The sequence below is a fragment of the Pan paniscus genome, chromosome 21, assembly GCF_029289425.2.
Source record: "Pan paniscus chromosome 21, NHGRI_mPanPan1-v2.0_pri, whole genome shotgun sequence".
NCBI lineage: Eukaryota > Metazoa > Chordata > Mammalia > Primates > Hominidae > Pan > Pan paniscus.
The window spans coordinates 42,805,082-42,820,911 of NC_073270.2; the positions used below are offsets into that span (position 1 = coordinate 42,805,082).

A 15,830-nucleotide genomic window follows, 5' to 3' on the forward strand; every position below is an offset into this window, starting at 1 on the left:
CTTGCTCTGTTGCCCAGGCTGGAGTGCAGTGGCACAATCGCGGCTCACTGCAATCTCCGCCTCCCGGGTTCAAGCAATTCTCCTGTCTCAGCCTCCCGAGTAGCTGGGACTACAGGCGCCTGCCACCAAGCTCGGCTAATTTTTTGTATTTTTAGAGAGACTGGGTTTCATCACATTGGTCAGGCTGGTCTCAAACGCCTGACCTCGATGATCTGCCCCACCTTGGCCTCCCAAAGTGCTGGGATTACAGGTGTAAGCCACCTTGCCCAGCCATCTATATATACATGTATACTGTATATACATATGCATATATGGTAGTAAATTTTATGTGTCAGCTTGGCTGGGCCACGATGCCCAGATATTTTCTCAAATATTCTGGATCTTTTTGTGAAGGTGTTTAGTAGATGAAATCAGCATTTAGATTGGTGGACTTTTAGTAAAGCAGATTACTCTTCATAATGTAGGTGGAACTCATCCAATCAGCTGAAGGTCTTAATAGAAAAAAGACTGACTTCCCCTGAGTAAGAAGAAATTCTACCACAAGACTGCCTCAAGACTCAAACTGCAGCTCTTCCCTCAAGATGAAGACTCAAAGTGCAGTCTCCAACATGGGGCCTACCCCATCAGACTTTCGACTCTCCAAGCCTCCATCGTGTGAGCCAATTCCTTAAAATAAATTTTTCTCTATATATAGCTTGTTGGCTCTTTTTCTCTGGATAATCCTAGTTATTGCAATATACATATAATTTTTTTCTGAACCATTTGAGAGTCACGTTTAGCTTTCATGCCCTTTACCCAAAAATACTTCAGTTTCTATTTTCTGAAAAAAAAAAAAAATTATCTTACATAACCAAAGTACAATTATCAAAATCAGAAAATTTTACATTGATAAAATATTAGTCCATATTTCAACTTAAATTTAAAATTTACCAATTGTCCAAATGTTCTTTCGGAGCAATTTTAAACATCCTAATCTAGTAGCATGTATTGCATTTAGGTGTCATTTCCTTTCTGTTTCTTTCAGCCTGGAACCAGTTCCTCAGACTTCTTTGTAACACGAACATTTTAGAAGACAATTGGTCAGTTAATTGTAGTATGTCCCTAATTTGGGTTTGTCTCATGCTTCCCTCATTATTAGATTTAGGCTATGTATTTTTGACAAGAGTATTACCTAAGTGATGTCATATCCTTGTCAGAGGATCATATCCATTAGTCCCATTACTGATAACTTTGTACTTGATTTAGGTGGTATGTGCCATGTTTTCCATTTCAAAGTTTCTATTTTTTCCTTTGTAATTAGTGATTCATAGGAGATACTTTGCAATTACGTGAATATTCTGTTCTTCATCAAACTTTTATTCACTAGTTTTAATATCCATTGATGATCTTTGACTGTATCAATTATTACTATGAGGTTGCAAAATGGTGACTATTTTCTAATTCTACCACTTTTTCTACATTTATTAGCTGGCATTCTAATGTAAGCAGCATTCCTTTCTAATAACGGGAGTCTACTAATGGGAGTCTTTTCAACCTAGCTTCTAAGTTCCTTGACACACCTCCACCATTTTTTTGAGCACTCCTTACTTTCTGGCATAAGAAGCTGTTCCAGATGCATCAGAGAAAACACGTCTGCTAAGCATTGGAATCAGCCATTTCCTTGAGGACATTACGCTAAGTGAAATAAGCATGTCACAAAAGAACAAATATTGTAGGATGACACTTCTAAGAGATGCTCAGAGTAATCAAATTCATAGAGGAAGAAAAAGTAGAATGGTGGTTGCTGAGGCTGGGGGTAAGGGTGAAATGGGCAGTTTTCATTTTGGTTTTATTTGAAGTTTAACACTAATATTTTCCTATGTAAGGCTTAATGTATAGTTACAATGATCTGATTAGTCAAGATGGTCTTTTATTGGGGGGGGCCGGGGGGAGGTATATTTAACATTTCACACTGAAGATGTAACTGTCATGGGTTCCTAGCACTTTAGGAGGCCGAGGCAGGCAGACCCTTGGAGCTCAGGAGTTCAAGACCAGCCTTGGTAACATGGCAAACCCCATCTCTATAAAACAAAAACTACAAAAATTAGCCTGGCATGATGGTGTGTACCTGTTAAGTCCCAGCTACTTGGGAGGGTGAGGTGGGAGGATTGAGCCCAGGAGGTAGAAACTGCAGTGAGCTGAGGTGGCACCACTGCACTCCAGCTGATGCCACAGAGTAAGACCCTGTCTCAGCCAAAAAAAAAAAAAAAAAAAAAGAAAACAAAACAAAAAAAAACCCTCAAATGCCATAACAGCAGTGTAGACAAAAAATAACAAATGATTATAATTTTTAGAAAAAGAAACTTTTTTTGTTATCAAGTTTCCCAAGATCTAAACCAGCTGTTTAGCCAATCTTTTATTTGGGTCTTTATATCGGCCATTAACTTAGTGATGTTATCTGATTTATCTGGGATATAGATACTTAGTTTTTGAGAACAGGGGGCAGCCAGTTGAGATTTTTAGATGCTGGGCTTAAAGCATTTTTTTTTTTTTTTTTTGAGAAGGGTCTTGCTCTGTCACCTAGGTTGGAGTGCAGTGGCATGATCATAGCTCACTATAGTCTGGAACTCCTGGGCTCAAGTGATCCTCCTACCTCAGCCTCCCAAGATAGCTGGGACTACAGGTGCATATCACCACACTTCACTAACATTCTTTGTAAAATTTTTTTGTAGAGACTAAAAAGTAGTCTCTTACTATGTTGCCCAGGCTGGTCCTGAACTCCTGGGCTCCCTCCCAAGCGATCCTCCCACCTCGGCTTCCCAAAGCGTTGAGACTACAGGCATGAGCCACCACGCCCAGCCCACAAAGGTTTCCATATGTAAGCTACTATGGTGACTTTTCTGAAGTTTATGTAAAATTGTCCAGTTTCAGTTTGCCAGACTTCAGGAAAAAGCAGTTTTAATTTTAGTGATTTCAAGTCAGAAAAGTGGGAGAAAAATTTAGAAACATCAATTTCAAGACTTGCAGACAGGAAAGAATTCAGGACTTAGTCCAAATTCTATGCAAATAATAAATTAAAAAAATAGTCAAGGCTGGAATTTAATAATAGGTATGCTATAATTTTGATAGAATGTACTTTTTTTTCCTCTTCAATTCCCCATTTTTACCAAAGATTAATCTTAGTGGGACCAATTTACTTTCTTTTTAAAAATATTTATTTTATTTATTTATTTAATTTTATTTTTTGAGACAAGAGTCTCGCTCTGTTGCCCAGGCTGGAGTGCAGTGGCAATCTTGGCTCACTGCCACCTCTGTCCACGGGGTTCAAGCAATTTTCCTGCCTTGGCCTCCCAAGTAGCTGGGATTACAGGCAAGCACCGCCATGTTCGGCTGTTTTTTATATTTTTGGTAAAGATGGGGCTTTACTATGTTGGCCAGGCTGGTCTCTAACTCCTGGCCTCAAGTGATCTGCCCATCTTGGCCTCCCAAAATGCTGCCTGTGCCTGGTCCCGCCACAATTTACTCTCTCTCTTTTTTTTTTTTTTGAGATGGAATCTCACTTTGTGGCCTAGGCTGGAGTGCAGTGGTGCGATCTCGGCTCACTACAACCTCCACCTCCTGGGTTCAGGTGATTCTTGTTTCTAAGCCTCCCAAGTAGCTGGGATTACAGACACCCACCATTGCGCCCAGCAAATTTTTATAATTTTAGTAGAGACAGGGTTTCACCATGTTGGCCAGGCCAGTCTCGAACTCCTGACCTCAATAGACCCACCCGCCTAGGCCTCCCAAAGTGCTGGGATTATAGGTGTGAGCCACCACGCCTGGCTCGCAATTTACTTTCAAAATAAGGTTTAGTAATATATTTGGCCTGATTATTTGCACAGGGGGCAATAAGAATAGTGAGTGGCCACCTAGGCTCTTTTAAGTTGGTTTTGTTGGAACATTCATAAGGAATTTTGGATTAGACTTTTAAAAGCCTTGAGGCTAAGAAGTCAAGCCAAGGATCCATCATCAGACTGTTCCCATAATACCTGTATGCATTGGGTGAAATCCTCTCTTCCTGAAGTCCCCAAAAATATCTTGAGGTTCCTGGGCTTGTCAGAAAGTGACATCTTTTACTTACTGCAAGGTCAGGGACCTTGTTAGGGAACCTTTGAACAATAATGATTGCTCAAGGAATTGCTTTGATCAAAGGGACAGTCATGTAGTCTGAAACAGTTTCCAGGACCACTTCTCTCTTGTTTAAAATTCAGCTTTGGTCCTTTGTAATATTCCCCCCTCCATGAGACTCAACTTCTTAGGAATGAATCTTCCTAATGGTGTGAGATATTGACTTAAACATGACCCAAATACATGATTGTTCTGCAATGGCGAGTCAATCTTCCCAATCTTTTTTATCAGCTCTATAAAGTAAACTTTGGCTGGTGTGGTGGCTCACACCTGTAATCCCAGTGCTTTAGTGCTTTGGGAGGCAAAGGCAGGAGGATCTCCTCATGCCAGAAGTTCAAGACCAACCTGGGCAACAAAGCCAGACCCAGTCTCTAAGAAAAAACAAAAAACAAAACAAAACAAAAACTTAGCCAGGCATGGTGGAATGCACCTATAGCCCCAGCTACTTAGGTCACTGAGGCAAGAGGACAGCTTGACCCCCCCGAGTTTGAGGCTGCAGTGAGCTATGATCATGCCATTGCACTCCAGCCTGAGCAACAGAGTAAAAGCCTGTCTCTAAAAAACAAAAACAAAACAAAAACAACCTCAATGTTTTAAAGCAGTCTGGTCATATCTGAAAATATGCCATTCCAATCAAAGCCTAGGTAAAATAACCAGTGTCTATGATTGTGTCCTTAGAAGCAGAACTTTAATTCCAGCTCCATCAAGTGTGGAATTGGTTGCTTGAACAAAGTATGAATCTCAAACCAAAATTAGGAAGATTCGAAATCTGAGAGGAGACTCAACAGAGACCCCTGCTGGCTCAGCAAGATTGGGTGAATGGTACCAAGGCTCCAATTATAATATCAGTAAATGGAGGCTCGCTTCAGGTCACTTCATGGTTGCCAAAATGTCAACTGGCCAGGAGACATAGGGCAGCAGCAGCCCCTAGAAGACAGCACAGAGCACGTGTCTCTATGCCAGGGGAGCCTGCAAGGCTGGGCCAGGATCATAAGGTTTCTGCATCACTAAGGGACAACGCAGGGGCCTAGGGACAAGAATACAACCAGAAACCCCAGGGACCTGCGTACCTCCTTCTTTTTCTCCTCCTCAGGTTGGGGCCAGCCATCCCCCCTGCTGGTGCTGATACAGTCAGCCCTGCACCTCAGTGGAGCAGAGCACAGCATAGTTCACTGAGGCAGAGCTGGGCTGGACTAACAGCTAAACAGCTGAGTTACCATTTAATGTGTATAGTTTGGGAAGATAAGAAAGTTCGGGAAATGGTGGTGGTGTTGGTTGAACAATGTGAAGGTGAAGGTATGCTGAACTTAAAAATTGTCAACTTTATGAATTTTATGTTATATATATTTTACTCCACCACTAACACCATACACATACAAACACACACACACACACACTCTCTCTCTCTCTAGAGTTTACCCTCCATATCTGTGAGTTCCACATTCATGGATTCAACCAACCACACATCAAAAATAATTGGAAAAAAAGGATGGTTGTGTCCGTATTGAACATGTACCAACTTCATTTCTTGTGATTATTCCCCAAAGTATACAGTGTAACAACTACTGACATAGTATTTACATTGTATTAGGTATAAATAATCTAGAGATGGGACCAGGTGTGGTGGCTCACCCCTGTAATCCCTGCACTTTGGGAGGCGAAGATGGGTGGATCACTTGAGCTCAGGACTTCAAGACCAGCTTGGGGAACATGGTGAAACCCCATCTCTAAAAAAAAAGAGCTACAAAAATTATCTGGGCATAGTGGCACACACCCGTAGTCCCTGCTACTCGGGAGGATGAGGTGGGAGGATTGCTTGAATCTGGGAGGCAGAGGTTGCAGTGAGCTGAGATCATGTTACTGTACTCTAGCCTGGGCAACAGAGTAAGACCCTGACTCAAATAATAATAATAAAAGTTAAAAAAATTATATTTAAGTTGAAAATTTGAAAACAGCCCAAATTATTATAAGTCAAAGCAAACAAAATCATTTGAAATTTTTGTTTATTTCTCTGAATGAACACATTGATGCTGGGTAACTGCTCTTTTAGCATTAAAAATTTGACACTTAAAAACGTTTTGCGGAAGGCTGGGCGTGGTGGCTCATGCCTGTAATCTTAGCACTTTGGGAGGCTGAGGCGGGTGGATCACTTGAGGCCAAGAGTTTGAGACCAGCCTGGCCAACATGGTGAAATCCTGTCTCAACTAAAAATACAAAAATTACCTGAGCGTGATGAAATGCACCTGTAGTCCCAGCTACTCAGGAGGGCGTGGTGGGAGGATCACTTGAGCCCAGAAGGCGGAGGTTGCAAGTGAGCAGAGATCGCGACACTGCACTCCAGCCTGGGTGACAAGGTGAGACCCTGTCTCAAAAAACACAAACAAAAAATAAAAAAGATAAAAACAGGCTGGGCGCGGTGGCTCACACCTGTAATCCTAGCACTTTGGGAGGCCGAGGTGGGCGGATCACAAGGTTAGGAGTTCAAGATCAGCCTGGCCAAAACAGTGAAACCCCGTCCCTACTAAAAATACAAAAAAAAAAAAAAAAAAAAAAAATACAGGCGGGTGTGGTGGCATGCACCTGTAGCCCCAGCTACTGGGGAGGCTGAGGCAGGAGAATCACTTGAACCCAGGAGGAAGAGGCTGCAGTGAGCAGAGACCGTGCATTGCACTCCAGCCTGGGCAACAGAGCGAGATTCTAGCTCAAAAAAAAATAAACATTTTGGGGGAAAGGGATTTTGAGAATATCAATCTACATTTTAAAAAGACTTAGTTTTTTTTTTTTTTTTCATAAGTTTGTAATTATTTTTAATGGATTTTTTTTTTTTTTTTTTTGAGAGTGGGTCTTGCTTTACCAGCCCGGCTGGAGTAGAGTTGCATCATCATAACTCACTGCAGCCTCCACCTCCTGGGTTCAAGTGATTCTCCCACCTCAGCCTCCCGAGTAGCTGGGATTACAGGCATGCACCACCATGCCTGGCTAATTTTTGTAGAAACAGGGTATCACCCTGTTGCCCAGGCTGGTCTTGAACTCTTGGGTTCAAGAGATCTGCCCGCCTTGGCCTCCCAAAGTGCTGGGATTACAGGTGTGTGCCACTGGGCCTGACCAAAAAAGATAAATCTTTTGACCCATTTTTAGGAATCATACATATTTTTGGAATTTATCAGAAATATCATCTTTACAATGATGTTTATTTGTCCGCAACTACAAAGGACTGGATACAATCGAAATGGCCATAAGGCATGGCTAAATAGATGAAAGATCCTTATACCCTAAAATATCCTAGTATCATTAAAAAAATTAATGAGGTAGAACTACATATGCTGATATGGAAGAATTTCCAAAATATGAAGAAAAATAACTGTAGAGCAACACATATAGTATAATTTATGTTTTAAAAAGAAAAAACACCAGCCTGGGCAACATGGTGAGACCCGTCTCTACAAAAAATATAAAATTTGCCAAGCATGGTGGTGTATACCTGTGGTCCCAGCTACTCGGGAGGCTAAAGTGAGGGATCGCTTCAGCCTGTGAGGTCTAGGCTGTAGTGAGCTGTGATCACACCACTACACTCCATCCTGAGTGACAGAGCAAGACTCTGTCTCAAACAAATAAAGAGAAAAGAAAATAAAAGGAAAAAATAACAAAAAACAAGTTTATATATTTGTACATAGGAAGACATTTTTTTTTTGAGACAGAGTTTTGCTCTTGTTGCCCAAGCTAGAGTGCAATAGCACAATCTCGGCTCACTGCAACCTCCACCTCCTGGGTTCAAGAAATTCTCTTGCCTTAGCCTCCCGAGTAGCTGGGATTACAGGTGTGCCCCACCATGTCCGCCTAATTTTTTGTATTTTTATAGAAACGAGGTTTCACCATGTTAGCCAGGCTGATCTTGAACTCCTGACCCGAGGTGATCCGCCCGTCTAAGCTTTCCAAAGTGCTGGGGAGTCCAGGCATGAGCTACTGCGCCTGGCCAGAAGAAATTATTAATAATGGTTAATTACAGAGAGTGCCAAAAGGAGACGTTTTTCTTTTCTTTTTTTTGAGATGGAGTTTCACTCTTGTCACCCACACTGGAGTACAACGGCACGATCTCTGCTCGCTGCAACCTCCGCCTCCCTGGGTTCAAGCAATTTTCCTGCCTCAGCCTCCCCAGTAGCTAGGATTACAGGCGCCCGCAACCACGCCCAGCTAATTTTTTTGTATTTTTTAGTAAAGACGGTGTTTCATCATGTTGGCCAGGCTGGTCTTGAACTCCTGACCTCAGGTGATCCACCCGCATCAGCCTCCCAAAGTGCTGGGATTACAGGTGTGAGCCACTGTACGTGGCCAAGGAGACTCCTTTCTACTTATAAGCCTTCTGTATTATTTAAAATTTTTGAAAATACATTTGTGTGTATGTGTGTGTGTGCGCATGGTAAAACATACATAACCTTTACTGTTGTAACCACTGTTAAGTCTATAGTTCAGTAGCATTAAGTACATTCACATTGTGCAACCATCACCACTGTCCATCTCCAGAGTTTGTTTCATTATTTGAAATTTGATTTTTTTTTTTTTTTTTTTTGAGACGGAGTCTCACTGTGTCACCTAGGCTGGAGTGCAATGGCGCAATCTCGGCTCGCTGTAAGCACCGCCTCCTGGGTTCACGCCATACTCCTGCCTCAGCCTCCCGAGTAGCTGGGACTACAGGCGCCCACCTGGCTAATTTTGTTTTTGTATTTTTAGTAGAGATGAGGTTTCACTGTGTTAGCCAGGATGGTCTCGATCTCCTGACCTTGTGATCCACCCGGCTTGGTCTCCCAAAGTGCTGGGATTACAGGCGTGAGCCACCGCGCCCAGCCTTGTTTTTTTAATTTGAAGTGGAGTCTTGCTCTGTCGCCCAGGCTGGAGTGCAGTGGTGCTATCTCAGCTCACTGCAACCTCCACCTCCAAGGTTCAAGTGATTCTCCTGCCATGTACTGCTCTACATTTGTTTTGTTATAATTCTTTTTTGTTTAGTTCCCCCAGAATCTGTCATTACAAAGATTTTTGAAATTATATGAACAATGATGACAAACATTGACAGAAAAAGATCAGATTGTTTTATACTAACAATGATAATGTCTTGCTCAATTAAAAAATTAACCCCATTGATCTTCATTTAATTTTTATCATCTTATTTTATTTTTAGAACCAAAATTGTTTAAAAACATTTTTTTTAGGCTGGACACAGTGGCTTACGTCTATAGTCCCAGCACTTAGGGAGGCCGAGGCGGGTGGATCACCTGAGGTCAGGAGTTTGAAACCATCCTGGCCAACATGGTGAAACCCTCTCCCTATTAAAAATATAAAAAATTAGCCAGGCATGGTGGCGGGCGCCTGTAATCCCAGCTACTGGGGAGGCTGAGATCAGGCCATTGCACTCCAGCCGGGGCAACAAGAGCAAAACTCTGTCTCAAAAATAAAAAATAAAAAAAAATTTAAATTTAGCATCAACTAAAACCTATTTGCCATTTCTGAATAGGGCTTTAAACTTTGCTCCTCTTCTATTCTGGAAACACAGGAATAGCAAATAGACAATGACCACAAATAGTTTTGTCCCAGAAACAAAGAATATTAGCATGAATCCAAACTGGATAGCTAAATTTGTTTTGTTTCCTATCCAGCCAAATAATTCTATATGCTTGATACTAGAGTAAGTAAAAGATGTATCTGAGACCCATAGAGTAGCTGCAAGGTGAAAAAAATTAATATACAGTAGAGAAATAGGACAACATCTTGACCAGATGACAAAAATTAACATCACCAATGAGATGCAGATGGATAACACATGCCATCATCAGATGTGATATCCTGAGGAGACAAAATCACTTATACAGTTTTCCATCAGGGAATGACTAACCTGCATCTAATCAAAAGTTAATAGGAGACAAATCCAAAATTGGGAACCATCTATTAAAAGAGGGGATGAGGGCGGGCACAGTGGCTCACGCCTGTAATCCCAGCACTTTGGGAGGCTGAGGCGGGCGGATCACAAGGTCAGGAGTTTGAGACCAGCCTGGCTAATATGGTGAATCCGCGTCTCTACGAAAAATACAAAAATTAGCTGGGCGTGGTGGCACATGCCTGTAGTCCCAGCTACTCAGGAGGCTGAGGCAGGAGAATCGCTTGAACCCGGGAGGCGGAGGTTGCAACGAGCCCAGATCGCACCACTGCACTCCACCTGGGCAACAGAGTGAGACTCTGTCCCAAAAAAAAAAAAAAAAAAAAAAGAGGCTGAGGCAAGAGGACCACTTAAGGTCAGGACTTTGAGACAAGCTTGAGCAACATAGTAAGACCCTGTCTCTATAAAAAGATTTAAAAATATCAGTCAGGCATGGTGGCACATGATTGTAGTCTCAGCTACTTGGGAGGCTGAAGCAGGAGGATCATTTGAGCTGAGGAGTTTGAGGCTGCAGTGAGCTAAAAAGGTGCCACTGCACTCGAGGCCTGGGCAATATAGCAAGACTCGGCCTCTAAAAAAAATTTTTTTAATTAAAGAAAGGGACAAAGTGATTGTGGATTATATTCTTCAAAAATGGTAATGTCATAAAAGAAAAAGAAAGGCTGTGGAAATGTTCCTAATTACAGAAGAATAAATAGACATGATAAGCAAATGCAATACCTGATCCTTAATTAGAAATTGTACTTCCAGGAAAAAAAATGCCATAAAGAACATTATTGAATCAACTAACAAAACTAGAAAAGAGTTAGCAGGTTAAATAAAATTATTTTATCAGTGTTAATTTTGCTGAAGTTGGTAGCTGTACTGTAGTTATTTAAAGAAATACACAGTGAAGTATTTTGGGGTAAAAGGCTATAAATGTATGCTACTTAGATTGAAATGGTTGAGGATAAAAAGAGAAAGATCTGGCTGGGAGTGCTGGCTCACGCCTGTAGTCCCAGCACTTAGGGAGGCCGAGGCGGGTGGATCACCTGAGGTCGGGAGTTCGAGACCAGCCTGACCAACATGGAGTAACTCCGTCTCTACTAAAAATACAAAATTAGCCAGGCGTGGTGGCACATGCCTGTAATCCCAGCTACTCGGGAGGCTGAGGCAGGAGAATCGCTTGAACCCAGGAGGCAGAGGTTGTGGTGAGCCGAGATTGCACCATTGCACTCTAGCCTGGGCAACAAGAGCGAAACTCCATCTCAAAAAAAAAAAAAAAGAGAGAGAGAGAAAGATCTATATATTGAAGAAAGAAAAATCAAATGAGAAAGCAAATGGGATAAAATGTCAATAACAGGTGACTCTGAGTCAAGGGTATATGGTTATTGTCCTTTTCTTATTTTTGTAACTTCTCTGTAAGCCTAAAATTATTTCCAAATTTTAAAAAATTAATTTTAAAAAGTATAGCTAAAGATTCAACACAGAGGTTTCTAGCAGAATTTGAGAAAGGCAGAGAAAGAATATGAAAATTGGGAAAGGATTATCTATGTTATAACTTAGAATTAAATGAAGTCACACAGTGGCTCACGTCTATAATCCTATAGCACTTTGGGAGGCTGAGGTGGGTAGATCATTTGAGGTCAGGAGTTCGAGAACAGCCTGACCAACATGATGAAACCCCATCTCTACTAAAAAAAAAAAAACACAAAAAATTAGCCGGGCTTGGTGGTGTGTGTCTGTAATCCCAGATACTCGGGAGGCTGAGGCATGAGAATCACTTGAACCCAGGAGGCAGAGATTGCAGTAAGCCAAGACTGTGCCACTGCACTCCAGCCTGGCTGGCACAGTGAGACTGCGTCTCAAAAATAAATAAATAAATAAAAAAAATAAAAATTAAATGAAGTCAAATGATCTCAAAACAAGAGAAAACTGATTCCAAAATTTAGAGCTTATATAACATTTAAAAACATCAAAGAGGTTTACCTTAATTTAGCTGAACGTAGTATTCTGGTAAGTGAAACACAGTTGCCTTCCATGATACCCTTTCCAACCGTGGGAATAATGCTTTTGCGGCATGCAACATATAATGAACATGCCAACCAGTGTGTAACTTCTCCCTGGCAAGCAAAAGACAAACAGCCAAAACAGGTATAATATTATGTTAAAATGCTTTAATTCTAGAAACAAGAGATGTAGAATTATCTGGTCTCAATTTTCCTTATGTAGATAAAGGGCCAGAGAAGTGAAGATATTTGCCCAAGGTCACAAAGCTGTTAGTTGCAGTAATGGGTATAAAACTCCTTACTCTTAGTTCTGTGTTTTTACAACTATAACATGCTAAATTAATATTAATCTAAAGATAAAAGCCTGGCTTGGTGGCTCATGTTTGTAATCCCAGTAACTCGGGAGGCTGAGGTGCGAGTATCACTTGATGCCAGGAGTTTAAGACTAGCCAGGGCAACGTAGACTCTAAAAATGAAAATAAAAAAATTAGCCAGGCATGGTGGTGCTTGCCTGCAGTCCCAGCTACTTGGGTGGCTGAGGCAAGAGGATCGCTTAAGCTCAGGAGTTCAAGACTGCAGTGAGCTATGTTTGTGCCACTACATTCCAACATAGGCAGCTGAGCGAGATCCTGTCTCTTAAATCCTGTCTCTTAAAAAAAAAAAAAAGAAAAAAACTCTTTCAACTACACTCCAAATCTAATACAGGCATATGCCACATAACATCTTGGTCAACACTGGACCACATATACAATGGTGGTCACTTAAGATTATAATACTTGCCAGGCGCGGTGGCTCATGCCTGGGAGGCTGGAGCGGGTGAATCACTTGAGGCCAGGAGTTCAAGACCAGCCTGGCCAACATGGCAAAACTCCGTCTCTACTAAAAATGCAAAAAATTAGCTGGGTGTGGTGGCATGCACCTGTAGTCCCACCTACTTGGGAGGCTGAGGCAGGAGAATAGTTTAAATCCGGGAGGCAGAGGTTGCAGTGAGTAGAGATCGTGCCACTACAGTCTAGCCTGGGCAACACAGGGACACTCTGTCACACACACAAAAAAGATTGTAATACTGTATGTTCTAACTGTTCTATATATTAAAAAAATTATAATTTACTGTACCCCTTTTATGTTTAGATACACACATACTCACTATTATAGTTGCCTATAGTGTTCAGTACAGAAACATGCTGAACAAGTTTGCAGCCCAGGAGCAACAGGCTGTATTAAACAGCCTAGGTGTATAGTAGACTACACTATCTAGGTTTGCATAAGTATACTCTGTGAAGTTCACACAACAAAATCACCTAATGTTGCATTTCTTAGACCATGTCCCTGTCATTAAGTGAAGCATGTCTGAATTACCAGAAGAGTTCTATTAAAATTTGTCAGCATGACTTTCTTGATTTTAAGAAATGGCCTTGATGATCCTGAAGTTTCTATCATTTTTGCTTTATGTTTCTCTTTAACTAGTGTGGCAGGGAAAGGCAAGAACAGAGTAAAAAGTTGGCAAGGGAGTCACACATAAAAAATTAATATTAATCTTACGCAACATGAAGGAGACTGTCATTTTTGTAAGGTAAACATTTGGGGAATTATTTACCCCAAAACATGTCATCTTTAAAATACAGTCATATGCATTGCTTAATGACAGGGATATATTCTGAGAAATGCAACATTAGGCAATTTTGTTGTGCAAACATAGCATAGCCTACTAAACCTAGGCTATATGGTATGCTTATTGTTTCTAGGCTACAAACCTGTGGAGCATGTTACTATACTAAATACTGTTGGCAAATGTAACACAATAGTAATTATTTGTGTATCTAAACACAGAAAACATATAGTAAAAATAAAGTATGTGTGGTCCATCACTGAGTGAAACATTCTGCAGCACACGACTGTAGTAAGCACGGCTCTTTATATTAGTAGATATCTCAATTTACAATGCCACAAAAAGGTGACATTTGGGAATTCAACAATTTTCTGCATTAGACTTCAGACATCTCCAAGCTAGAATCACTTCATGATTTCACTGCTGAAATACAATAGCTGAAGTTTAAGGATTAAGAATTACAGATAGGCCGGTGCGGTGGCTCACGTCTGTAATCCTAGCACTTTGGGAGGTCGAGATGGGTGGATCACCTGAGGTCAGGAGTTTGAGAGCAGCCTGGCCAATGTGGCGAAACCCCATCTCTACTAAAAAATACAAAAATTAGCCAGGTGTGGTGGTGCACGCCTGTAATCCCAGCTACTTGGGAGGCTGAGGAAGGAGAATCACTTGAACCTGGGAGGTGGGGGTTGCAGTGAGCCGAGATCACGCCACTGCACTCCAGCCTGCGTGACGGGAGTGAGACTCCATCTCAAAAAAAAAAAAAAGAATTACAGATAAAGGCCAGGCACAGTGGCTCATGCTCGTAACCCCAGCACTTTGGGAGGCTGAGGCAGAGGATTGCTTGAGCTCAGGAGTTCAAGATCAGCCTAGGAAACATAGTGAGACCCCCATCTGTACAAAAAAGGAAAAAATTAGCCGGGTACGTGGCACATGTCTGTAGTTAGAGCTACCTGGGGAACTGAGATGGGAGGATCATTTGAGCCCAGAAGGTTAAGACTGCAGTGAGCTGTGACTGACCCATTGGACTCCAGCAAGGGTGAAAGAACGAGACTCTATCTCAAAAAAAAAAAAAAAAGAATTACAGATGTAAATCTGATAGCACAACATAATAGTGTTCTTATACACTGTTCCACAGACTGTCTTTAAGACCAAACCCTAGAAGGATAAAAAGATTGATAAAAAGATTTCTTGCAATAATCTAAAAGGGGTGGGTAGAAATGGGTGGCCATCAATAAACCCAATGTTCCTACCCTGAAGGAATGAGAAGTCTTTTCTCAAAGCACTAAATGAGGCAGGTAAGCTTAAAGATGAATATTTTTACAAGCTTTGATTAATGAATTGCTTGGGAATAGGGTCTGGTCATGGTGGCTTACGCATGTAGTTCCAGCACTTTGGGAAGCTGATGTGGGTGGACTGCTCGAGTTCAGGGGTTTGAGACTAGCTTGGGTAACACGGCAAAACCCTATCTCTACAAAATACAAAAAAATTAGCAGGACGTGGTGTTATGCGCCTGTAGTCCCAGCTACTCTGGAGGCTGAGATGGGAGAAGTGCCTGAGGCACTTTTTTTGTCTCAAAAAATAAAAAGAGAAAGAGTTGTTTGGGATTAGCATCCAAGTATTATAGAGCCTTTGGATACAGGCTACTAAATGAAAATTCTAGCAAGACGGTGAAAATATAAGTCCTAAAATTATTGTTTCGATTTTTTAAAAAACATTAAAGAATACACTGATTTTTATTTTACTTTTTAAAACAGGGTCTCACTCTGTTGCCCCAGGCTGGAGTGCAGTGGTACAATCAGGGCCACTGCAGTCTTGACTTCCCAGGAATGAGGGCCACTGCAGCCTCGACCTCCCAGGCTCAAGCAATTCCCCCCACCTTAGCCTCTGGAGTAGCTGGGACTAAAGGCACATGCCACCACACCCAGCTAATTTTTGTAGAGATGGGGTTTCACCATATTGCCCAAGCTGGTCTCAAACTCCTGGGCTCAAGTGATCCACCTGCCTCAGCTTCCCAAAATGTCGGGATAACAGGTGTGAGCCACCATGCCCAGCCTATTTTATTTTTTGTAGAGATAGGGTCTCACTATGTTGCCCAGGCTGGTCTTGAACTCCTGGGCTCAAGTGATCCTCCTGCCTCAGCCTCCCAAAATGTCGGGAT

The 15,830-nt window shown here is 41.7% G+C and overlaps 1 protein-coding gene across 2 annotated transcripts in view; it reads right to left on the reverse strand.

The window, feature by feature from the left end:
* RBL1 (RB transcriptional corepressor like 1) overlaps positions 1–15,830 on the reverse strand; it is a 95,263-nt gene that overhangs the window by 74,988 nt on the left and 4,445 nt on the right. For both annotated transcript variants that reach the window (XM_055104506.2, XM_034947024.3), the window contains exon 2: positions 12,044–12,177. In XM_055104506.2, coding sequence (XP_054960481.1) covers positions 12,044–12,177 — 134 coding nt within the window. The remainder of the gene's footprint in view (positions 1–12,043; positions 12,178–15,830) is intronic.